General features: G+C 39.9%; 1 protein-coding gene across 2 annotated transcripts; it reads left to right on the top strand.

Moving 5' to 3' along the window:
* The first annotated feature begins 473 nt into the window (after positions 1 to 473).
* On the top strand, positions 474 to 24,347 carry swt1 (SWT1 RNA endoribonuclease homolog). Of its 2 annotated transcripts, none has more exons than XM_034530405.1 (19): positions 474 to 613; positions 1,169 to 1,238; positions 1,485 to 1,558; positions 1,687 to 1,741; positions 5,092 to 5,159; positions 5,291 to 6,287; positions 6,505 to 6,634; positions 6,969 to 7,070; positions 7,705 to 7,896; positions 8,732 to 8,825; positions 9,275 to 9,510; positions 9,920 to 10,065; positions 10,325 to 10,463; positions 12,617 to 12,756; positions 13,116 to 13,246; positions 13,484 to 13,630; positions 17,094 to 17,160; positions 17,310 to 17,377; positions 22,924 to 24,347. In XM_034530405.1, exons 1-19 carry the CDS (start codon positions 573 to 575, stop codon positions 23,030 to 23,032), a joined length of 3,006 nt encoding a protein of 1,001 aa, XP_034386296.1. In that variant the 5' UTR covers positions 474 to 572; the 3' UTR covers positions 23,033 to 24,347. The 2 variants fall into 2 exon arrangements, with proteins under 2 accessions (XP_034386296.1, XP_034386297.1); XM_034530406.1 differs by having other exon boundaries at positions 486 to 609; positions 22,924 to 24,345.
* Positions 24,348 to 24,905: the final 558 nt, after the last annotated feature.

Consider the following 24,905-nt stretch of genomic DNA (forward strand, 5'->3'; position numbering starts at 1 on the left):
TCCGAGGTTTCAGAGAGTTTTCTTAAACTTGGCATTGCATGATTGATAATGTTGAGGGTTAGCTTTTTGAAAACTCTATAGCATCAGAGGAATGTTGGTGATTGTTATCACACAGCACGCAGGTGCCTTTTAAACACTGGGAATTAGTTATTAGAGTTGATGTTTCAGGGACATTTTTAATTATGTAGTTTATATCAAACCAAATGCTCAGGAATTATCAGCCTCACGTGACTCAATGGGAACTGCAATAAATGAATGAATAATTAATTAATCTGTTGAATTCACGGGGCTGCAACAACCGTACATCTATCTGGTTGTAATGCTGTCAAAGATAACTAACAATAATACTAATACATCATTATGTATTATTATGTTATTAAGATAACCCGCTCAGCTGACGTACCGTATACTGCGGGTATCGTTAACTAGCAACGAGCCTGTATTTCTCACCAGATTTACACTCCAGTCCAGTCAGGGGAGGTAACGCAGCACCAGAAGAAGAAATAGTCGTAGAAGAAGAGGGATACGGAAGAGCAGCAGTTGTTAAAGGGAATTAGAGTCAGACGGGCTTTATGCCACTAAATCCGTGTACCAGAAGACAGTTTGCTTGTGGGTTCGTATTTATTTTTCATCAGTTCGTGTCATGTTAGACTCGCGTTAGTTAACGGTGACATTAGTTAGTTAGCTAGCTAGTTAGCTAACTATACGTTGACTTTAGCTGTCGGTTGTGTTTTGTGATTCGAACAGCCAGCTCTAAACTTCTACTATACTACTAGCTGTTCTGTAGTTTTACATTATATATGAGTCCAGTATACACTTCCCCACACTTAAGCTAGTACTGTTTCTGTCACTACACAGTGTTATTCATGTAACGCACTAGTTACGCAACTGGTTTGTGTTGATCTAACTGTAGTTGACTTCGCGAAGTCAAACGTCCGTATGACACGATATGCCGACAGACCATCTAGCTAACTAATTTCCCCTGTTATTAAGGGATATTTCCCTTTTATAATCGTAGTGCCTCATTAAAAGAAGTTTCATTCTTTATCTCTAGTTGTATTTACGTCGAGAGCCAATGAAGGTGCTTAGTTGAAAATCAACATGGAGTGTTGTGTATTGTGATGATGCATAGTCATTGAAGACCTGCTTTTCAAAATTACATTCATAGGAAAATGTCAAAAAACTCCAAAAAGAGAAAGCACATGGAGTCTTCATCCTCCAGTGAAGAAAATGAAAAGGTAAGAACGTATTCAGGAGTGTTTGGTTGCTCAGGGCTGTCTATCAACAGAGGATACACCATTACAGTTTCCCAAAGAAGAAATAGACATATATTGATTGTTTTGTCCAACCAAATAGTCCAAACTCCAAACAACCAACAAATATTGGGCATTTATGAATAAAACTAATTAAAAAAACTCAAAATTGTTTCAGAATAGTTTTGCGGTAAGCGAAAGAAATGTTATGTTTATTTCCTATGTTTTCAGTCATCCAAGGAACAAGATGTTCCTGAGAATAAAAAAAGGGGCAAGAGAAGGCAAGACATAAACAGTCCGAGGAGGTTAGATACAGTTTACTTGATGTTTAAAAACACATTATTGTTGATATTATGTCGTTGAATATCATTCACTTAATTAATATGTTTGTTTATTATCTCTGAATGTGATATTTATTCTGTTCTACATGTAGCTGTGCAGAAAAAACAGAAAAGTGTAAGAAGCCTTCAAGGGAAGAATATGAAAAGGTAAGAAGGTATTCAACAGTGTTGTGTTGCTTGTTGCCTGTCTATATGGATCAAATCCTCTGTCTTAATGCATGTTATTTTATGTCATGATATTGTCATGGCAAAAATATACCGTACCAGGTGTTAAGTCTTTTTAAGCTGAAATGACAAATATCAAAAAACAAAAATTATCTTTAAAGTATTTATTCTTGCAAGAAGAGGCTCAGTTGCTCAGAGCTACAACAATGATGTGTAAATTAGCGCTGAAGATTGAATATCACACAGCATTATAAAGACAGTTTACAAGGGTGGGGGCTGTTATTGGAATATTGTGCTTTGACATTTACAAACAAGGGAGTACTTATCAGTGTTGACACAAGACATATAGATACATACATGTATCCTGCAAAGAGGGCTTTGTCAGCGTCCATACAGCCTAACATGTAAGCATGAGTCCTTTATTGATCATAGGGAGAAGAGGATGTGCATTCTACTTAAAAACCTGCTGCATAGACCACGAGTCTCCCAATGCAGACCTTGATAGTTTTACTCAATAACAAACATTACCTACATAAGCATATAAGATGCTCATAAGAAAAAAACATTCCCATTACATTATCAATACATATTTTGATATAATATAACAATTGTTCATAGATAAAGTAACCAATCAGGAATGTCTCTTTTTGGCAAGTCTAGCTGATACCAGACAAATCAAAGTGTGTTGTAAAATTCATGCAAAAAAACCGAACTAAAGTAGACTAAAAGACTACAAACTGATATTACGGGGATAACTACTACAATGTAGATGTATGGCAACATCTCTAACTGTAGGCCATAGGTCACTAATCCGGACCCGGACCCGGACCGCCTGACATGGCGCTTTACCCGGCGACGCGACGCAATGCTTTTGCTGTCTTTACGGTAGTGGTTTAGTGAGCCAATTAAATCTATGCATTCTCGTGTGGTAAACATTACATCTCTCGACAGACAGCGCAGACAGATGAGAAAGTTAGAGACAAGTTACACATGAAAAGATGTTAGAAAGAAAAAGAAAGATAGCGATACATGTAGAAAAAAAATTGAGAGAAACAGACCACTGCGCCGGAGAAAGTTGAGAAAAAGTCGAGTGAGACAGCGAAAGGGAGCGAAACATAAGGAACAAATGGCGCTCTCCAAAAAAAGAAAAGTGGACACCGAAAATAGAGCATTTAATCCGGAATGGACAGGCTCATTTCTGTTCATACTTCCCACAGGGGTGTGTCTTATATGTTCAGAAACCGTGGCACTTAAAAGTGCCAATGTGAAACACCATTATGAGACAAAACATAAAAGTTTTGAACAAACATACCCACTCAAATCTGAAGTGAGATCACAGAAAATAAGTGGTCTCACAGCCCAACAAGAACAGTCCACCAGGATCCTGAGCCACACATTCACTGCCCAACAACATGGCCATGGGTGTCGTCGCTGAAACACTACTTGACGGAAAACTAAAACAAGAGCTTTGTGATAAGATAAAGCAAATACCCATGTCAGCATCATCTGCCACAAAGAGAAGTGAAATATTAAATCAGGATGTGCTAACCCAGCTAAATGAAGCCATGCAAAAGGCACCATGTGTATAGCTGTGGATGAGTCCACTGACATCTGTGACAATGCTCAGCTGTTAGTATTTTTCAACACAGACCAGAACGCATTCTGTGAAGATCTGTTAGGTGTCACTCCCCTTTAGACCAGTACAAGAGGAGAAGATATCTACCTGGCCTTTAAGGAGATGTTAACGAAGAGAGGAATAGAGCCAAAACAAGTGGTTTCAATAGCCACAGATGGAGCCCCTGCTATGATAGGGAGAGAGAAAGGAGCTGTAGCAAGACTGAAAGAGGACAATCCAGTGCTCATAGCTTACCATTGCATCATTTATCAATCTGCCAATGCTGATGATCTTTTGCTGCACAATAATGTGAGATGGCTCAGCAAAGGGAGGGTCTGAGCGCACCTTTGGTCCATCAGGAGGGAAGTAGCATCTTTTTTTGCAGAGCTAAGACATCAGAAGGCAACACCGTTTTCTCCCTTTTTAGAAGATGAGAAACATATGGATAATGTGGCCTTTTTGGTTGATATCACTTCACATCTGAATCAACTGAATTTGAGGCTACAGGGCAAGGACAATTCAATTTGTGAACTGATGACAGCTGTCCGCTCCTTTCAAAAGAAACTTGAGTTGTTCAATGAAGAACTGCAGGGAGACTATGCACACTTCCCAGCAGTGCAGGAACAGGTTCAGGGAGAGAGAGAGATGTGTCTTCTTTTGTTGACTTCATTGATAAGCTGATCGTAAACTTCAGGGGCTTCTCAAACGAAGTCACGCAGCACTTTAAATGGGTAAATCCTGGGCCTCTCCAGATGCAACTGGTTGATCTCCAAGCAGATGTGTCCCTGAAAGAGCAGTTTCTAAGAACTGACCCTTCCACTTTCTGGCTCCAAATGGTCCCTGAGACAATACATCTTAACCATGTTTGGCTCCACCTTCAACTGCGAGGCAGCTTTCTCCACAATGAACATCATCAAAAATAAATATCATTCGAGGCTCACCAATGAGCACCTCCACATGTGCATGAGAATGGCTTTGACTCCATTCAAGCCCAGGTTTAAAATCCTGACAGGACAAGCTAGAGCTCAATTCTCCCACTGAGCAAAAAAGTGGTGGAATGGGATATAAGAGTGATGCTCTAAAACTGTTAAATTGTTAAGATGTGTTGAGATTTATTATCTGTAAAATTGGTTGAGACTGTGAAACAGAAACGGGTAAAATTAAGCTTTTCCTCCCTTTAGTTTATTTTTCTGAAGTTAAGCACTTTATTTGAACATGCACAATTTTCACTTTGTATTTATTTTATTTTAAGATGCAGCATTCTGAAACTGCAAAGTTCACGAGAGAACATTATACTTATCTGCAGTCACACATATGTCCAGTTCTATATTACGTGATAATAAATATTGTTAAGTGTTTTAATCGTACTGAACTCATTTGATTTGACAGATATTGATTACATGCAGATGTTGATACAACTACAAGGCTATTTAAATATATATATATCACTAAATAGTTAGACATTATGATCTTTTGGACCTTTGCTTCAAGAAAATGTCTCTAACTCGACCTCTTTAAATTTGAGTTGAATACCCTTGCTGTAGGCAGTAAGACTGAAAGTAAAAAACAAGTTTCATTATCAATTAATCTGGAAATTATGTTTGCAATTAATCATTTTGTCTATGAATGCCAGAAGATACTTGTGAAAAATAGCCATCACAGTTTCCCAAAGAAGAAATAGAAATATATTGATTGTTTTGTCTGACCATGTTTTCAGTCATCCAAGGAACAAGATGTTACTGAGAATTACAAAAGTGGCAAGAGGAAGCAAGATGTAAAGAAGAGGTTAGATACAGTTTACTTGACGTTTAACAAAACATTAATGTTGACATTATGTCGTTGAATATCATTCACTTAATAAATATGTTTGTTTATTATTTCTGAAGGTAATATTTCTTCTGTTTGTCTACATGTAGCTGTTCAGCAAAACCAGAAAAGTGTGCTTTCTCTACCGTTAAAGATCCTTCCCAAAGCACCCGCCACATCAAAAATACTGTCTACAGACTATCAAGAACACAAGCAACAGACCTGAAACCTGTTTATAAGCAAGAAGAATGTACAAAAACAAAATTTGAAAGTTCAGATAAACATATTACTGTCAGGTGTAAGACTGTGAAAAAGGAAACTTCTAAACCCTCAAACAATGCAGGTACAGTTCCTCAGAGGACAGAGAAGACATTTAAAGGCAGCACAAAGAAAACAACTTCCCATAGGAGCACATCCAAATTTAAAAAACAGCGTATGAGTCCGAGTTTGGTTTCTGCTGAACAGAATGAACAGAGACAGAATGTACTGACGAGGAAGTGCAGAGCTGAAAATGAACGATGGACTTCCAAGAACAGAGAACCAAACAAGTCCTCCTCTGTCTCTCAAGATTCTTCATGGAAGAAGAAACGAGATCTGTTCAGCAAGATGTGCAAAAGGCATCGAGAAAATGAGGCCGAACGGAGCCTGTGTACAGAGGCAAAAACTCCCTCTGTCTCTACTACAGAGCATTCCTCCACTTCATCCAAGCAGACTACCTCAGTTAGTAGCTCAAATGTGGTGAAGAATGTCAGAACAATCCCAGGAAATGTCCCATTGATGTCATATATGACAGTCAAGTCATCATCTGTTCAGGAACAAATATGCCGCGGTGAATCACATATGCCTCTTCAGTTTCCACCAAGTCCAGTAGATAGCACCAGTGACAATAATAATGCTAGTTCTTCAAACGGAAATCTCAAACATGGGACTGAGCCTTCAGACTCGAGGCCCTCAAGAAGCAACGCCATGCAGCGACGTGTCCAACAAGCTCCCTGCTGTTTGGATGCTACACCTAGTTCTTCATCTGAAGGGCAAGATAAGAGGTCATTTTCGTCAAGCCAACTCCTAGTTCTGTCTCATACAGTCACTGAGCTGTGGCATGACCAGGTAATAAAAAAGTATTATTAATTTAATCTGAGTCAATGTTTGTTTTACATTTATTGCTTTCCATGACATTTTCTTCACACATAAATTGTTGTAATTAATTTTTTCAGCTAGTGTACTTGTAGTAAATGACTAGTGTAAATGACATCTGCATTATGTTGGTAAAATATTTAAAAATGGAAAGGGAGTGTTTCTTCTTCCAAAATGTATTTTTCTGTAGATGCAAGTGGTTGAAGAGCTTCATCTTGCTCGCTCTGAGAAGCGATTGGAGGTGAACATTCTGCAAATCTATGGGGAACTCACCTGTATGGACATAGACCCTCCAAAGGAGGGAGCTGCAGACGCACAATGTACGTTTTATTGTTAAATTGAGAGACGCTTGAAATTGAAACTCATCATAACTGTAAATATAAATTCTCTGTGGAATGTAGTCTCAAATGTTAATCCCATGTAAAACAGGAGGCCATCGAACAAAGTAATCACAAAATTCTGTCTAATGAAGAAAGAGAAATTCTGATCCGTAACCTACACAGGCACTAAACTTTGGCTGAAATTGTTACATCCATTTTAATTTAGTTTTATTTTGTTGTTAACTTTTGACAATCAAAACTATTCTTATATATATATATATATATATATATATATATATATATATATATATATATATGAACTTTCTTTTTACAGGTAAACAAGCTCCTCGGCAAGCGCTAATCCTTGTTTTGGACACCAACATTCTCATCAGTCACTTGGATTATGTGAAAAATATCAAATCTCATGGCCTTGGAGGTTAGAATGATTTTAATACTTGCATTTTCTTGTAGAATGATTTATGGTTATTAAATATGTTCAATAATGATGTAACATGCCATTATAGTTTTCACTCCCAAGTTTGTCCAGTTATGAGCCAAATGCTTGAAGTTCTTCTGCAGCAGTGGCTGAGTTATTATTGTACATCGATAGGAGATGTCCCCACCCTTCTAAACACATCCCCAGTTTAAAGGCGCAATACATGTTTAACTGTCCTTGGCCCTTTTTGTTTGATTTTGTATTTGCCCATATTCCTTGCACTTACATTTTCCAGATAATTGTAATTACTTTAATAGTACTTTAATAGTAAGCTAATTAATGTCAAGTCTTGATACAGTTATCTTAGCACACTTGAGGAGCAGGAAGGTAATCTAAGTATGCAAAGAAGAGACCAAGCATCTGCTCACAAAGAAATAATTTCATCACACAATCAATAGCTGAAAAGGACATTGTTTGTCCCCCGACAAACAATGTTCATTATCATACAAAAACATGCTCCAAGAAAGTATGATTTCCAATTTTTTATTTTTTTATTTGTAGTTATAATAATAAAATGCTCATGTTAATTTGGAAACATCAATAGTTGCTTTCTCCCCACTTCATGTTCTCTTAGCCGTGGGCTTCCCTATAGTCCTGATCCCCTGGGTGGTGCTTCAGGAGCTGGATTCCCTAAAGAGGGGGAGAGGCATGTCAGGTTCTGTGGGGCACCTGGCAGCTCCTGCCATATCGTATATTCACAACTCTTTGAAGAAGCCGGGAACTGACCTGTGGGGGCAGTCTATGCAGCAGGCTGTTGAGAGCAGCAGTGAGTACTTATTTAAGGAACATATGGGAATTCTCTGTGCATTGAAAGTAGTACAAATGTATTACAACCAAGTACGGAACCTAACAGTTAAGAGTGGTTATTGTCTCCATAAGCTGTCCATGAGCACATGTCACATTTCTAAAGGCAACTGTTGGGTGTTATCTTAGACAACAACATGATGGCTGAGCAGGTTAATATAAATGTCACCCTTGGTTACAAAAGAGCACACATATACAGGACAGAAATTGATGTCAAAGAAATTAGCACTTTTTACGAGTAAAAGCATCTTTTACATCAACAATCCTGTCCTCGTGGGTTTTTGGTCATTAACTTCTAAATTATTGTGAGCTTACATGATTTAATTTTGTGGAATTTTGGAAGTATGTTATTGAGCATGGTACAGTGTTTGAGGTGTGTATTGCAGCCTCTTAACCCATGAGTAACTTTTCTATTTTTTTCTAAATTACACACAGCTACAGAGCTGCCATGCGTTGCCTAACACTTACACAAATACTAGGTTAGATTAGATTAGATATACTTTATTCATCCCCGGGGGGAAATTTCTTAAGGTGGCACTATCACTAAGTTCAGCATTCACATATTGTGAGTCTCAAGGGCAGGTTTCACCCTGGCATGACCTAACCCACATCTTAGCTGTTTAGTATATTGATCAGACAATATATCAGTGGTGTAAGGTTCTCCTCAAAAAGAGGTGTGATAAAGGAAATTGTACTGAATTAAACATGTCTTTTTAACAAACTGTCATGTTTTTCTCTGTCACTCTTGTCTTTCCCCTCCACTTCCTTCCTCTCTTTTTGTATCTCCTTGTCACCAGATGGTCAGAATGCTGAGAATAATGATGACAGGGTGCTGCTGTGCTGCCTGCAATACCAGAGTCTGTACCCAGAGTGTGCTCTCATTCTATGCACGTGAGTTCCCCCTCCCCCTATGGCATATACTGCTGCTGCTGCAGAGTCTGTGTCCTCTGCAAATAATGCACATGAATGTGACTGACTGGGCCCAGCCAGATAGTTCCAGTTCATGAGAGAGAAGGCCAGACAGAATAATTGGGCAAGAATAGATGTGCTGAGCATGGAGAGTTTAGTCCAGGGATTCTTTTTAGCTTGCATAGTGGGCCATTGTATTGTTTTACCTTATTTTTCCTTTTGACCTACTTATCTGACTGCCACTATTTCCAAATGCTGTTACTGATCATTTTGCAGACATTCAATTATTTCAGATAAGTCAGATAATTCTGAATTGTATGCTAGCGACCAAACCTCGATTTACAAAAAGGTTCCTAATGTAGTTTGTGTTATCACTGCTATATAGACTTGCCAGATAAAAAAAAACATGTTGTCCTCTCTTTCCTCTCTAGTAATGATAAGAACCTATGCAGTAAGGCCCTCCTGAGTGGAGTGAATGCCCTCAGCAAGAATGATTTGGAAGAAGAGATTAGAAAGTCCAGACATGACTTTCATCCTCCACAAAACACGAGGAGTCTCGTGCTGCCCCACGTCAGCCCTCACCTGTCATCACCAATGCAGAGCAGGTGTTTTACACCAGCCCAGCCACACAGTCAAGAGAGAACCGGCCTTTCTGGAGAGGGGAAAGGTGAGCCAAGGATTAACGTGGACTTTTTTGCAAAACAAGGAAATGACTTGCCATTTTCCATCATGGTGTAATAGTTAACAGCACACACCATCCATGCCCTTGCCATTTCTTCACAGCCGTTCTAATTACCATGTTTTATTTTCCTCACATCTGTATTACGTGTTTGATTCAGGTGACATTTTAGCAGTTTTAACAAACAAAAAATACACGGACTGGACGGTGTATTTGTCGTGTAACAGCTGCCATATTTGTGCTGCCATACGCTCCTGCTTGCTCTCCTGCTGCAAATATATGCAGATCATCTTTTGTAGAACATAACCACTGCGTGTATTATGGGTATCTGTTTTGTATCCACGCATACACAGTATTTATGTATGTATGTATGTATGTATGTATGTTTGTAACACAGACAACAAGCTACTGAGCACAAGAGAGGATGAAGAAAAGACAAAAGTGAACCCCAGCCGTTCTGAACTATCGGACTGTCTGCGAGACGTGCTGTCCGATGTGTTAGAGGTGGAGATGAAGACCGTCTACGAAGAACTCTGGCTAGAGGTAAAATTGTGAATTGGAATTTCAATTTAGCTTTTAGACTATGTTCTAATTACTGTTTCTAAATTAACTAATATCCGGTATTCATGAAGGGATTAAAGGTGCATATTTGGTTTATTTTAGATCAGATTTATATGTTTTGGGTGGAAAATATAGGACAAATATTCTCTTGTGGGCTAGATAGGCCAGATTGACTGTCATTTTGAACATTGCAATATTTTTAATTTTGTCAATTGTCTTGTGATGTTTCTTCTGTTAACAGATCGTTTACCTAAAACCACCCTGGACTCTTCAAGATGTCTTGCATTGTTTGAAAAAGCACTGGATTGCTGTCTTTGGGCACGTTGTCCCACGGCGCCAGCTGCACACTGTTTTATTCCTCATCAAATTCTTCAACTCAGGTAAGTGTGTGGAAGAAGGGGGAAAGGCTGTTATGTATCTGAGTAGTTTTCAACAGTCTTCAAGTGAGCTTACATTTTTTAAATGTTTTTCTTTCTATCAACAACGAATATTTTTTTTTTTTTACCCCAGATAAAGATTTCCAGTATAATCTTGGGGTTTTGTCTTGAATCTTGTTGCAGCTATGACTGGCACCATCCTTAACTGAACAATTCACTATATATAATTAATAACCTCAAATGTTCAATAAAAACGAGTAAAGACATGATAAAACAAATAGATAATACATGCAACTAATTATAGAGGATCATCCGGTCAGGTAGATGTTTCTAAATGTTTGTTTCTGTAAACAATCTCGTCTGTTTTGGCTATAGTCCAAACACTTAAGCACATTACTAAGTAATGGGCCCAAACTTAATATGTAATTCAGTAAACAAATTAAAAATCTTCTCCACATTGTTCAGACAAATAAATCAAGCCTCTTTAGAAAGGAGTTTAGCTATGTTGCCATAAACTGGGATTACTAATATGGCTTACATTGTGTCAACTCACGTGTGTTGCTTTGTTGTATTTAGCCTCATCTCTGTTGCTGGTATTTGATTAGGCTTGATAATGCCATACACTGTCGATGAACACATTTCATGGCAGTTTTCTTAGAACATATTTTAATCTTCCTTTGAATGCAAACAATAGATTTAGGGGAAAAGACTAAATAAATGTGAGCTACTACATGAGATACAAGAGCATCAACTTTCACATCTGCTCCCAGAGGTATTGATATTCTTTGTGCCACTGTAATAGTTTGAATACTGCATTTGGGGTTGGGGTTAGTTTCCTTTTTATCTTTCTCCGGACAGGGGCAGTAAGATACTGAGTCATCCCTCAGATATAACACTTACTCCACTGAGGTGTGACGTGGTCTGTCCTGCATTGCGCTAGAACCCTACAGAACTACATACAGAATTAGGTAATCTGCTAAAACAGGACACTCAAATGTGTGTCAGAAAGATGCTCACTGGTTCACTGCAGCCCTGGACCTCATGACTCGATCTGATTACATTACGCTTACAGTTCTGTGTGCGTGTGTTGGTCACTCTGTCCACCTGTGTGGGGTTGGCTGCTATAACAATGGCACAGTTAATTGATAAGACAATGGCGTTTTAGAGGAGGAGGAGGAGGAGGAGGAGGTGAAAGTGAAAGTGAGGGTGAGGCTGCACAAGTGGAAAAGTACTGCATGCGATTTTCTAGTCTCCTTTAAGCAGACTATGAGTGTACATGTGGTCCGTTGTAGCTACATTTGTGAGGACAGACCTTTTACGGCCTCCCAAAAAGTGACAGGCTGAATTTCAAAGACATACAATGCAGGAATCGTTGCGTGCTATTTGTAAACACAACATTCAAAGATGGCCTTTCATCCCCCGGGCTCAACATCACCAGATTCACAGTCATTCGCCTCACTATTTTTTTTCAATGCTGTGTCCTCCATTTTCGTAGCGTCCTCTTGGATGCGTGCTTGCAAATGCGTGGGGGCTACACACTAAGTACACAAAGGCTGATGCCCAGAAACATCCCGAACGTAGCTGAATGCAAAGAAAAGAGAAAGTACAGACATAGGGCCGGAGCTCTGTAGAGACAGACACTGCCACACACTTCTAGTGGGTCATAAGTGATGATTAAGAGGGATTTCTGGTGTATGAGTCTATACATTGTTGCATAGTATACCTTAGATTTGCATCAGGTAAGATAGGTAAGGGCTAGAGAATGGTGGCACCTGTCATAGGGATGATGGATTTATGACAACACAGCTTGAAACTTGGGTTAGGATTATGGCTAGGTATGTGTATGTTATGTTTAAAGTCACAGTATGTCCCAAGGGTATGTACGTATATAAAACCATACAATGTAATTTCAAGTATTCAGTATCTCGAAAGTCTCAAAACAGACACATTAACACAAGTCTGTCACCATCTGGCTGTTTTGCTCTACATCTATATATTTATGACAGTTCTTCTCAAAAGGTTACAGACACAGGACATCCTCATCCCTTTTGCTTAGGTGGACCAAAACAGCTGTCAACTGAATGTATGTATACCTTCATATGCATCGATTGGCACGTGTCTGATGGCTCATATCTATTTATCATGTGTTTCCTCAGGGTTTACAGCAAACTATAGCACTACCTCAGCAGCCGTCCAACAAGCTAAGGAGCTTGTGAACGTTTTTAGGAAAAGTTCAAGACTCGTTCCCAGTGCCATCTCCATAATGGACAACATTTACAACAAGCTACAACTGCAGGTCAGCTCGGAGTAAATGTGATGTTGCATGCACTCGCAGCTCAAACTAATTTCACTTCTGTTCAAGAAGTGTAATCCTTTTCTAGAATACTGCACCCTCTGAATTGTGTTTTGCCGTGCGGTGGTTTGGAAGCACAGAAATACACAAAGATATTTTTGTTATACCCTGTTTCTGTTTATTGGGTTTATATCAAGATAGTTATTGGGAGAAATATATTCTCTATTAGATTTGAAAGGGTTGAGAATGATTACCAAAACAGTGATTACTCATACAGCAGAATGCATATTCATATTATACACCGTTTTTTATTTGACGCTGTTGGATTTTAAAGATGCAGCACTGTGTGTTTGTGTGTGTAGAGGGAAGCTCCTGCCTGTGATGTTGTCATGAATGATAATGATGAAGAGAAACAATCCACGTCTGCTCAGGTCTCTCACCAGGAAGTGTGGGCCCTGTTTGAGAACATGTGGTTGTATCTGTATCACAGAAGGTGGGTGTAACAGGGACTTGACTCCTGGGATGATTATCCTGTCGAGAACATTTGAGGATGATGTTTTTTTTTACAGATTGTCACAAAACAATTGCTTGATTTTTTTTTTTTTTTTTTTTTTAAAGGAAAATGAGGAGAACATTTCCAAGAGCAAAAACAACTCTTTGGAGGTTGTTTATTTTTATTTTTATTCCATTCCATGGGCCCCTAAGGTCATGTTTTCCTGTCATGTTTCAGCTCGGAAGTGTTCAAAGCTCTGGGCTTTGACCATCACACTATGCAGAGACCTCAGCTGGTGGGAGGTCCTCCGCCACCACAGGACGCCTTGGTCTGTTTGCACAAACTGTCCGCCATGGTCTCACAGCTGCTCCAAGCCTTCAGCAGGTATGTTAGCCCACTCATATCCCTGCTGTAAGTCTAAACATACCACCAGACAATCTGCTTCTTTACCTGTTCTATGTCAATTGTATATTCAGTCTAATGACTTTCGTTCAAAAGTCTATTCTGGGTTTTTCTATTAACAACGAATCACATGACAACTTGTATGTGTAAGGAGAGAATGAACCCACAAGTATCACCTGACTTTGCAGTTCCCCTCTACAGAGCTTTCTAGCACCTTTTAACTCATTGTTTTAGTTTCACAGTGTAAGCGTGGTTCAAAAGGGTAATACCATCTCACAGGACTGAGCCCTGCAAGGCCAAGCCACTTTTGATGAGACTAGTCAATAACATATGGGTTTGTTGTGATCCAAGGCGCTATCTATTACCGAGAAGCAGACATTCCCAGACACAAATTTCACCTTCTATGTGTTATTCTGAACTTGAGTAACCTGGCAAAAGCATAACATTATGACAATATATAAGCATTTATATTATCAACAGAAAAACTGCTGTTTTGTTTCACTCAGCATTCTCAGTGCTATTTTCAGCCAAAGAAGGCAGCTATTCTCGGCACGAAAGCTCTAAAAATTGATTACAAAGTTAGCAACTAGCTATTGATCAAATAGCAGCCAAACCACCACTTTGTTCCCTTGGCTTAGGAGATATTGGAGACCAAAAACAGAGCTAAAAAGATAGTTAATATTTAACTTAGATTTACTAGATGACCAGAAACATTATTCCAAATAAAAGAGTGTTGCTTGATGTGTAAATATAAACTATTTGCTCATAGGTTTTTCCTTTTTAACTTAAAAGGAAGTGTCTGTTATATCAGTGTTGTGTTCACAGTTAAATTTTTGCAAAATGGAAATAGTCTAATCTCCTCCTCCTACTTTCTGTACAGGTATGCCCTGTATACAAAGGTTTAACCTTTTCACCATAGCTATATACATTATGTAAAATCCTTGGTGTGTTTAAAGAGCCAGGGCTCTAAAGCATGAGAATAAATTGAAGTCTAGAAAGAAGATTCTGAGGAGGAATGTGTGTGGCACCTCTGAATACATCTCCTTTAACACCCTCCATAACGATTGTATCATGTTCGTTAAACCCTTAACCCTCCTCATTCACAGGGGGGTCTCACTTGTGTCTCAACAGCCAGTCCAACTTAGAAGCCCCTTTAAACTGTCCTTCACTTGTCCTTAACCAGCCTACTCTTTCCTGTGTCCTGGTTATATGTGTGTGTTGTATGCTCATAGCTCTCAGGCCCTATTCGGCATGTAATGTTAATCTGCTTGACCTTGTAGCTCTGCCTTATCACTTTTACCATGATGCAGTAGACAGCGCTACACTGTAGCACAGTTGGGTTTCTCACAGTGCCTTTGAAAAGAAAATTGCTAACTGTTATTCCTCAGACTGTTTCACTTCCTGTGGGCTTTCCTAGTGTAGACTTGGAGCTGCAGTGGCATCTAGAAAAATTGGCAACTGCTTGCATTTTACATCCTCCAGCTGTTAGACTGGTAATCACAAAGAGGCAAGAAGCTCAGTGAGTCTTTGCTTGAGTGCAATGAGACATTTCCACCATGAAGAATTGATGCCATTGCAAAATGACGTATCAGTTTTGTGCTCTTTGTGAGAGTTTGGTTGTGGCGGACCCAAGCGCAGACACAGGGAGGCAAGGTTGGGTGGAGGTAAATAGTTTATTGTAGAGAACCGGGAGAGCGTAGATGGGGTGGTGAGGTGGCGTGAGCGGAGGTGGCGTGAGCGGAAGTGCAGGTACGGGATTCCTGGGCACAGGGAACAGGGGTTAGCAGGAAATCACAAGTAACAAGCAAAGTACGTTTCTTAGTGAAGCCGAGAGTCGAGGTACCACTGTAAATGATGCAATAATCTGGCAACTGGAGAGAGGGAAGCCAGGGTGTTTTAACAGGGAGGACTTGATGATGTGATTGGAGACAGGTGCCGGAGATGACGTGCAGGTGTGGAGATGATTGCCAGTTGCCGGAAGCCACGCCAACGAGACACACACACACACACACACACACACACACACACACACACACACACACACACGCGTAACAGGGAACAAACAAGGAAAAGAGAGAAAGGGCAGAGCCGTGACACTCTTGTTCTGTCTTCTTTGATAATATCACCGTATTTCTCAAGCTGACATCAGTTGCTTGCAGTCACATCCTTGTTTTCCATTAAGTTGGTGATGATTCACATTACTGTCATGGCAGGTGCAAGAAGACATCCCATAATTCATAACTATGAGCTCCATTAATACAATATAACTGCTTTACAAAGATGGCTGAACTTTAATAAGTTTGTAACTCAAGTCTTAACAATAAACCTCTCCTATTTATTATTTGTACAGTTATACACACACACGCACATAAAACAACCCAACATCCCACAAGTATAAGGTCCAGTTTAGGAGTCAGTACATTATTTATTTCCCGGACAGGATTCACTTTGACATTTTGGTCTCTTTGAGGGCCGGGGGCGATAAACTCTTGTCAGCTAAAGGGTAAAGTTTCGATTGATTCCTGTTTTATCCAGATGTCACTCGGCACCTCCTACTCTCTACACTTTAGGTATCAGCTACTAGGGAGAAAACCTTTTCTTTGATTGGGAAATGCTCCAAAAATAAGCTTGAAAAAAAAGTAAAATTGACACATTTAACAAAGTTTTACTTTTGTCGTGTAAGTTGCCCATCAGCCAAAACGGATGATTTGAGATCATTGCGTCACTTCCCTTCTTACCTGCCAGACATTGCAGTTAAATGGCTGCGCCATTCTTACTTCTTACTTCTGCCATCCCAGTTTGTTCATGTTGACCATCAAACTCATGCTGCTATGTTTCCAGGCTCGCTTTATTTAGTGTGCACTCTGCTGTGGTTTGTTTACTTATCTCTCGGTTGTATGTGCTTCCCTCTGAATCTGTTTCACGTTGCTGCAAACAGGAAACATTGTATAGTGCAGAATCCGTACAACCAATTCAAAATGGTGATAACAATTTGGACAATAATGTTTTTAACTACAAGGGCGTTTAGATATTTGTCTCTGTAATGATGGGAGCAGTAAAGTAACATTATGCTGTGTAGCCAAATTAATTTGTTATATGTTTGAACAAAGCTATGACTCATTCCATACAGGCGCTTTCTCTTTTTTATCTCCCTCACACTCATTTTTCTGATTCTGTGGACACTAGATATGGATAATTTAGGTAAATGTTCTATTCCTCATTCTTCACTCCATTGCTGGCTGGCACTCTTCACTCTCTTTTTGTCTCCGTTTTGACTTGGTTTGTTTTTTCTCTATTTGTGCATTTCGGTTGGGTGCATGTTGATGGATTGATATAGGTAGAGAAAACAAGTGCTGTGTATTCATTTTGTTACATGTCACCTTTTCAAGCTTCAGCTGGAAAAAAGGTTGTCCCTATAATGTGTGTGTTTCTTTGTCCATCTCAGTGTCTTGTCATCAGCCCCTGGTTTAGAAGAAGGTCAGGCACTGCTCAGCATCATCCACTCTAATAAGGTTGGTACCATTTCACATGTTATTGGTATGAAATTAGATGGGTGCCATTTATTAAAGTAATTTGACCTTTTACCGCCGCAGTGGTCTGTCATGTTTAGCTCACCGTGGCCGGTTAATTTTTAACTCGGCTCATATGCATTGTGTTTCAGATTGTTGATATGGATTCCAGATTGACAGCCAAAGACCTTCTTGATTGTTTCTCACGACAAGACTACAGGTAGGGCGCGCACAAACGCACACACACACACGAAAATAAGAAGGATTACTGATTATATACTGTTGAAACAGCAGATGTCTGTCTGGTAAATCAGATGACTCAATACTTCTAACTCTAACTCTCACCCTCAGCCCTGCCCTTCTGTTTTTATGGGCCTCTAACTCAACCTACAAGTTTTAAAGTTGTTCTTCTAGAGAATGAATTATCTTTTCTTAGGAATCGATGTGCACACCTTAGTTGTGTTTGTCAGAGATGAAAGATTCCATCTTCTAGTCCAGTGATTTAACTTTAGTTTCAACTGATTATTTCAAAAGAACAGACATTATTTCTTTCTGTTCATTAGTGCCCTTTGTGTGTCATTGTTGTTCTTTGCTCTCTTTGTCTCTGGCCTTCAAGGACATGTTTGATTTTATTTTGATTTGTAAAGAAGATCCACACCCCTTTATTTGACATGTTTGACACAGTTTGATGATGTATGTTCTTGGCAATGACATTCTTCTGACCCGAATGAGACCGTTTGATTCAAAATCAAAATGTCTCAAGTTCCCCTGAACTCTTGAGCTCTTTGTTGAAGCATGCCCGGGCATGTATGTGTTGTTAATCCAGCATCAGAGGCATTACTTTGTCATAATAGCCCTCCTCAAAGATATCTCCAGCAGAGCTCTGACAATAACGGTGGACATGTCAACAACTCAAAACAATTGCACCACTTGTTCGGGCCCGAGCACCGACATCGGGCCAGCAAAGGCCCTATTGAAACTTTATTATTATTATGCAATTTTATTGGCTTTTTGGGGGCTTTATCTTGCTCCCCAAAATTGACATGCATATCAGGACTGGTGCCATTTTTTATATTTTAGGAGTCTAGCATTATAGAAATGTCTCTACAGCGCCCCCTATAGTGTGTTTTGGCCACACCCATTGGTCACAATGACCAATTGACTTGAACTTTGACACACGTGTCCGGTTGTGTCTACTCTACAGAGTATTAAGCTTCGGCTACTTAGTTACTTAATTACTAGTATCTGATTGACATGACATTTACATGATGTTGTCTACACTTGTAGAGCAATATAAAGCACCACACGTGGTGGACTGTTTGCAAAGCATAATTTCCAGCGTCACTTCATGCAGGAAAAAAAAACGTCTAACTGATGGCCGCTTTGGCCGACGGTCACAGACATTCTCGGCCACGTGAGCCGGCGTCCAGCCTGTACCCCCGACGTGGGCTATGGTGCGAAGGCCGGTACACCGCTGCAAGTGATATATTATAGCTCTTGATGTCTTGAAAGATGATTTCTTGAAAGATGATTAAATTAGTACTTTTACATTAGATGTCATTTAGCTGACGTTTTTATCCAAAGTGACTTACAATAAGTGCATTAAACCATGAGCACAAACTTAGAACAACAAGAATCGAGAAAGTACAATTTCTTCAATAAAGTTAAACTACAAAGTTCTATCAGTAAGAGACGTTTAAGTGCTACTAAAGTGCTACTACGGCGCTACCTTCCCTATTCAAGGTATGGTCGAAAAAGTGATGTCAATGGGGAGCTTGTTCCACCAATGAGGAGCCAGCACAGCAAACAGTCGTGATTTTGTTGAGTGTTTAGCTCGAAGTGAAGGAGCTACAAGCCGATTGGCAGAAGCCGAATGAAGTGAACGAGCTGGGGTGAACGGTTTGACCATGTCCTGGATGTAGACCGGACCCGACCTGTTCGCAGTACGATACACTAGTACCAATGTTTTGAAGCGGATGCGGGCGGCCACCGGTAACCAGTGAAGGTCGCGGAGGAGCGGAGTAGTGTGGGTAAATTTCGGGAGGTTAAAGACCAGTCGAGCTGCTGCATTCTGGATGAGCTGTAGAGGTCGAATGGCATTAGCAGGAAGACCTGCCAAGAGGGAGTTGCAATAGTCTAGCCGTGAGATGACCAGAGCCTGGACCAGAACCTGTGCCGCCTTCTGAGTGAGAAGAGGTCGGATTCTCCTGATGTTGTACAGCATGTACCTACAGGAGCGTGTTATTGCGGTAATGTTGGCAGTCAGGGAGAGTTGACAAGTGTCACACCGAGGTTCCTGGCAGTCGGAGTCAGAGCCAACACTGAGTTGTTGAAGGTAATAGTCAGGTCGTGGGTGAGAGAGCCTTTTCCTGGAAGGAGGAGAAGTTCAGGCTTGTCCGGGTTAATTTTCAGGTGGTGTGCAGACATCCACTGAGAGATGTCAGTCAAACAGGCAGAGATTCGTGCTGCTACCTGTGTTTCAGATTGGGGAAACGAGAGGTCAAGGTGTAGTCAAGGTGGTTGCCAGCTTTGTGAGTAGGAGGGGAAGGACTGAGCGAGAGAGCAAAGGAGGACAGTAAGAGTAACAGGTCACATGACTTCTCTGTCTTGATGTTAAAGTCTCCCAGAAGGATGAGCGGGGGGGCGTGTGGTGGTTGTTGATATTGATAATGATTATTGTATAATTGTAACTTAACCAAAGCAAGTATGATAGTGACATGAAACCAAAGGTTTATCAGTATAAAAGATGACATCTGCTACGTCACTCTGTGGAGGAGCTTTAAGGCACCAGCCACCAGCTTGTGTTACGGCGGGGCGCCACTGAGAGCTACAGTTAAGCTGAATGTGTGGTGATTGTAAATATTTTATTTGGTACACTCACTGTAAAGTGATGTTGGCCTTTACTTAGTGAACGCATTATCCGTAGTGTTAAATATTTGATTTCGGTGCTCAGTGCGGCGGTATGACGTCATCAGTTATATAAAGCCTGGGGGGCCTCAACAGCAGATAAGATTTTAGAAATCCATCCATCCATCCATCCATTTTCAATACCGCTTATCCTCATTAGGGTCGCGGGGGCGCTGGAGCCTATCCCAGCTGACATAGGGCGAAGGCAGGGGATTTTAGAAATGTCAGATTTTAAATAACAGTTTTGCTTTTCTTACCATTCTCGATAACAAACGCCTGTTGGCTTTAAGAAAAAAACACAAATCAAAAGGTAACCTCTATACATATTTATAGACCACACACACTAGTTATTTCGCAATCGGTAAAGAACAAGTACACTTAAAGATTCTTAATCAGAGTCTTTTCTAATTTATGTGCAGTTAGCATACATGAGCAACTTGCTACATGCATGCTGCATGCAGGAGAACCTTATTGTGCTTAGCCAGGAGTGTGTGGAACACTCCTAAATGATTTGCATTACGGTTGGGAAAGGCATGCATGAACATGTGTGTTTAGGAAGCCTTTTTCTGAAGGCCATGTCGATTTTAGTAGGAGAGTGGCTGGGAGTTGAACAAAACAAAACATATTTGCTGTTCACCGTTTGCTAGAATATCATTAAGTCCGAGACCATTTGATTATGTGCATCATTTCATGTCTTTCCACTGTGTTGTATATCACCAGCTCCTCATCCATGGCGACCAACCCTTTCAGCATTATCTTATATTAAATATGTTCCACATACGTTTTATGTAACTTAGTCAAACAGAATGACCAGGGGCAAACACCAACTGCTGTTTCATAAACTAACCAACCTATAGAGAAATACACATAGTTTATTTGAAGAAAGCCTAAAGCCTTACATAAATTACTTTTTTATTCAAAAGCTACACTGAAGAGAAACTGCGTCGTGTTTGATTAAACAGATTAGAAAAAAACATTATAGCCATGTTAGAAATGCTGGAGAAGACATATATAAGTAATAATTGCATATGATTCCATATTATTACTGAACTTTAACACTATTTCATCACTTCTAATTGGACTGGACCAAGTCTTTGCAAGTCTTTTTAGGTCAAACATGTTATAAGCAAGCGCAGTGCCACCTTGTTATCATTAACTGTCATTCCTTCATAAGCCTTTCTAAGGTCAATGTTTTGCTTTCAAATGGAAAGCCGTCTTTTAAAAAAGCCGTGGCTTCTCCATGTGATCAAAATGTGCAAAAAGATTTCAACACAAAAGCCACCACAGCATAATTTGGTTAATGTGAAAGACGGAAAACACTGTTAATAACATTATGAAGAGAGAATCTCAAAGCATGAGCAATGAGTCCAACCAAATAACCCGGAGCAGCATAACAGGATTGGCTTAAGGAGAACAGTAATCAGTCAAATCTCCACATATCATGTGGTTCTAAAATAATTTATTGTTATATATAAGTTATTGTCTCCTGGGGATATCCATTAATGACTCATCAAACACATACAGGTTGGTATGTAATGCACAGGAGCGACTGAGCTCAGAGATCCTTCCTGCGAGAGCTCGATGCTCTTCATTTGTAGTTCTGACAAAGTCAACACGTTGACTGGAAGCCTCTGTCCGTGGAGCATGCTGGTCTGTAAAAGCAGATCATTTGTGATGGACCAACACATTCTGGGTCCACAAAAAGTCTGTTACACAACCTGCGATTTCCACAGGTTATGAAAACACACAGCTGCACTATTGTATGAAGAAAGGGAGGGTGATTGATGGATGTAGGGGGAAAATAGGGGCCGGGCCGTCAGCAGGCGTTACACACTGTTTTTTCTTTCCTCCTCTCTGCTCTGGAGTTACATAACGTTCCAATGGAAACAAAGCAGAGGAGGAAACAAACAAGCAACAAGCTCCTTCAGTGTCTCCGCTGCTAGGCAGCTGTTGCCAAGACTCTCGCAGCCAATGTGTAGACGTGTTTGTGCTCACACGGACGACCATGTATGTGTTCTGTCTGTGCGTGTGTAACGGCTTGGATGTGCGTGGCGTTGGAACCAGGCATTTGTTTCACTCCGCTGGAGGAAAGTGTTCCTGAATGGCTGCCGTTGAGACCCAGAAGCTGCACACAGAAGCTCTTTTGTCTGTTCTGAGAAAGTTGACGCATCAAAATGTCTGTGTGGAGTCATCCAGCTTCATCCAGATCGTACGCAGTGAAGTTGTTCAATTATTCAATGGACAGTTCAATGTGATGTTAAAAAAAACGTTTAGTTGTGTACACAAATGTAAATAACAAAGAATTGACTTAACCAACAAGCTTTTGCTTTTACTAAAACCCACTTCACCCCTTTGACTAAAAACCTTTTAATACAAACGTACGAAAATACAAAAGCGTGCACCGCATTTCTTGATACCTGAACATTGGTGCTTAACAAAACCTTTCCCTGGCTTAGCTTGTGACTCTTGTGTTATACAGCCAGAAATGTACAGATCATTTGCCCCATAGATGACAACATCTAGTCAGGATTCAGCAGGAAGAAGAAACACTGTTTTCAGGACCACACAAACCCCAGACACAGAGCATGGAGCATTGTTTTAATATCTGTGAATTAATAAGCAACACTCAAGGTTAAAGTTGAGTTGAGTTCATCTGCTTTATCATGATTGTGTGTCACTCGATTAAGATTCAAATACTGGTGCTTCAAATCAACCACAGCAGAAGACAAACACAGAGTTCCATCTCTGGCTTTGTGTTCATGTTGGACACGAGATGGTCTTCAAGGCCCGCCATGGGTCAAGCACACCACACGTGTAGCTCCTGTCTTTTGTCTCATGAATCTCTGCTTGTGTTCCCAGGGAGAAGCTGATGAATGGAGGGAACCAGTTAACAGGGCTTAAAGAGCTACTGGACCGTTGTATTGGGACCGCCGGTCAACCCCTCACCTTTCCCACCTCACCGCCCTGATTGGATCAGAACCTGGGAGTCTGCAGCCAAACAAATGCGCAGAATAAACTGATATTTACTTGAATTATGGACTGTTATTTTCTACTTCTACTACTTGTACTGTGCCGCTGGTGACTGGAACTGTTTACCTTTTTTTTTTAATTATTGTATAAAAACACACATTGTTGTTCTGCTTGCCTGAATGAATGGATGTCTTTGGATGTCCTCCATCATTGTGAGGGGCAATTCATTTGTCAAACTGCATCAATTACTGCTTTTCAATGTCCTCCAATCATATCCTGCCAAATCACAGTTGAGCAGTGATTTCTCATGTTTCACCCTTCATCATATTTCAGTTCATTAAGTCTTTAAAAAAAAATATTGTTTTATCTTGTAAAAAGTTATTAGGTAAATTATTTGTGGCTTTTATTATTTAAAGAGTATTTGAAACATAGTGTGTTACATAGTGTGCAAATGTTGTGTACATGTTGTGTAATATGTGTGAGATTTACATTTTTGGACCATATGAATGTGTGATGATGCAACAATGACTGAAGTTCTAGGTTTACCCCTCGGCCCACTGTTCCCATTATTTATGATTGTTCAACTTCAGCATAAGCTTCGGTTCACTGGGCTCAAAGGAATAATATTTAGGTTGCTTTCACACTGAGAGGTAGAGGAGAAGAAGGATACCAGTCCATTAAATATTACGGTGGAGCTAGAAGATGATTAGCTCTTTTGTTTTTAAACCAAAGTGTAAGCATAACTTTGGTTTTACGGTGCCGGGCAAGTTATTGTTCTAAGCTCACTGTCTCATATTTAGCTCACAGACATTAAAGAAAAAGTAAAAGTAAATAAGCGTATTTTCTAAAACGTTGAACTATTCTTTCGCAGCCCAATGGGACATTATCCAAAAACATGGAAGTTCCTGGTGAATTTTCTGTTTAATCAAATACAATAGTCACAAACAATACTTTAGACGTTATACTACTAACTGCAAGTGTAGCAAAATTATTTAAAAAATCAAAAAAATCCCAAGAAAGACCATACTTGTAGCTTCTTCTTTTCAAACTCATAACTTTTGAAAGCCAACAGATTGTTTCGACTGTCCCAACATTCCTAGTGAAGCAGAAGCTGAAACCAAATGGTTATGTTTGAGGTTGTCACTCATAATCATAAATGATCAGGAACACGGCTTAACAGACTATAATGAAAACCAGGGAGTTTTCAGATTTTGCTAGTTTTGATGATATTGCAATGTAAATAATTACATAACACAAAATATATTTTGAATAAATGAGTTAAATGTTTATAACAAATTAAATGTTTATAACTATTTTAGCCTTGTGTGTGTGTGTGTGGTGGTGGGGGGGGATTAAAGCGTAGGTGACGCCAGCTGACGGGCTGCGATGACACACACAGGCTAAAGCATCAGACGTCACGCAGGTGGAGGGAGAACGGGGCCGAGCTTACCTTCATGTACAGCACTAAATGGGACGCTACGCAGACACAAACATGTTGTTTTAGTTGTGTGCATTGAATTTTCAACGTACTTCATTTTTAAATCGCTTGTTTATTCTCATTGAGTTAAAGGGACCCTTTATCTCATCAGATACTGTATTATCACATGCCTGGCTCATGCAATATAGTATTTCCTCTTGGAGTCTAAATTTGGTTTCCGGTGATGGTTGTAATGTTGAAAAAAGAGAGATCAAAAAGTTTGTTTATAATCTATTTTAATGCTTAGTTGCTTTTACATTTCTACAATAGTACTTGATTCAGTCTGGTTTATATAAATCCAAAACCAAGAGGAAGTCAGGAAAACTTGTTGCCAATTACAAGTGAAAGATAGAAGGGTGTCAGGACATTGGCCTCCATCGTGGTTCGCCTCGCC

The sequence above is a fragment of the Cyclopterus lumpus genome, chromosome 4 (assembly GCF_009769545.1).
Source record: "Cyclopterus lumpus isolate fCycLum1 chromosome 4, fCycLum1.pri, whole genome shotgun sequence".
Lineage (NCBI taxonomy): Eukaryota > Metazoa > Chordata > Actinopteri > Perciformes > Cyclopteridae > Cyclopterus > Cyclopterus lumpus.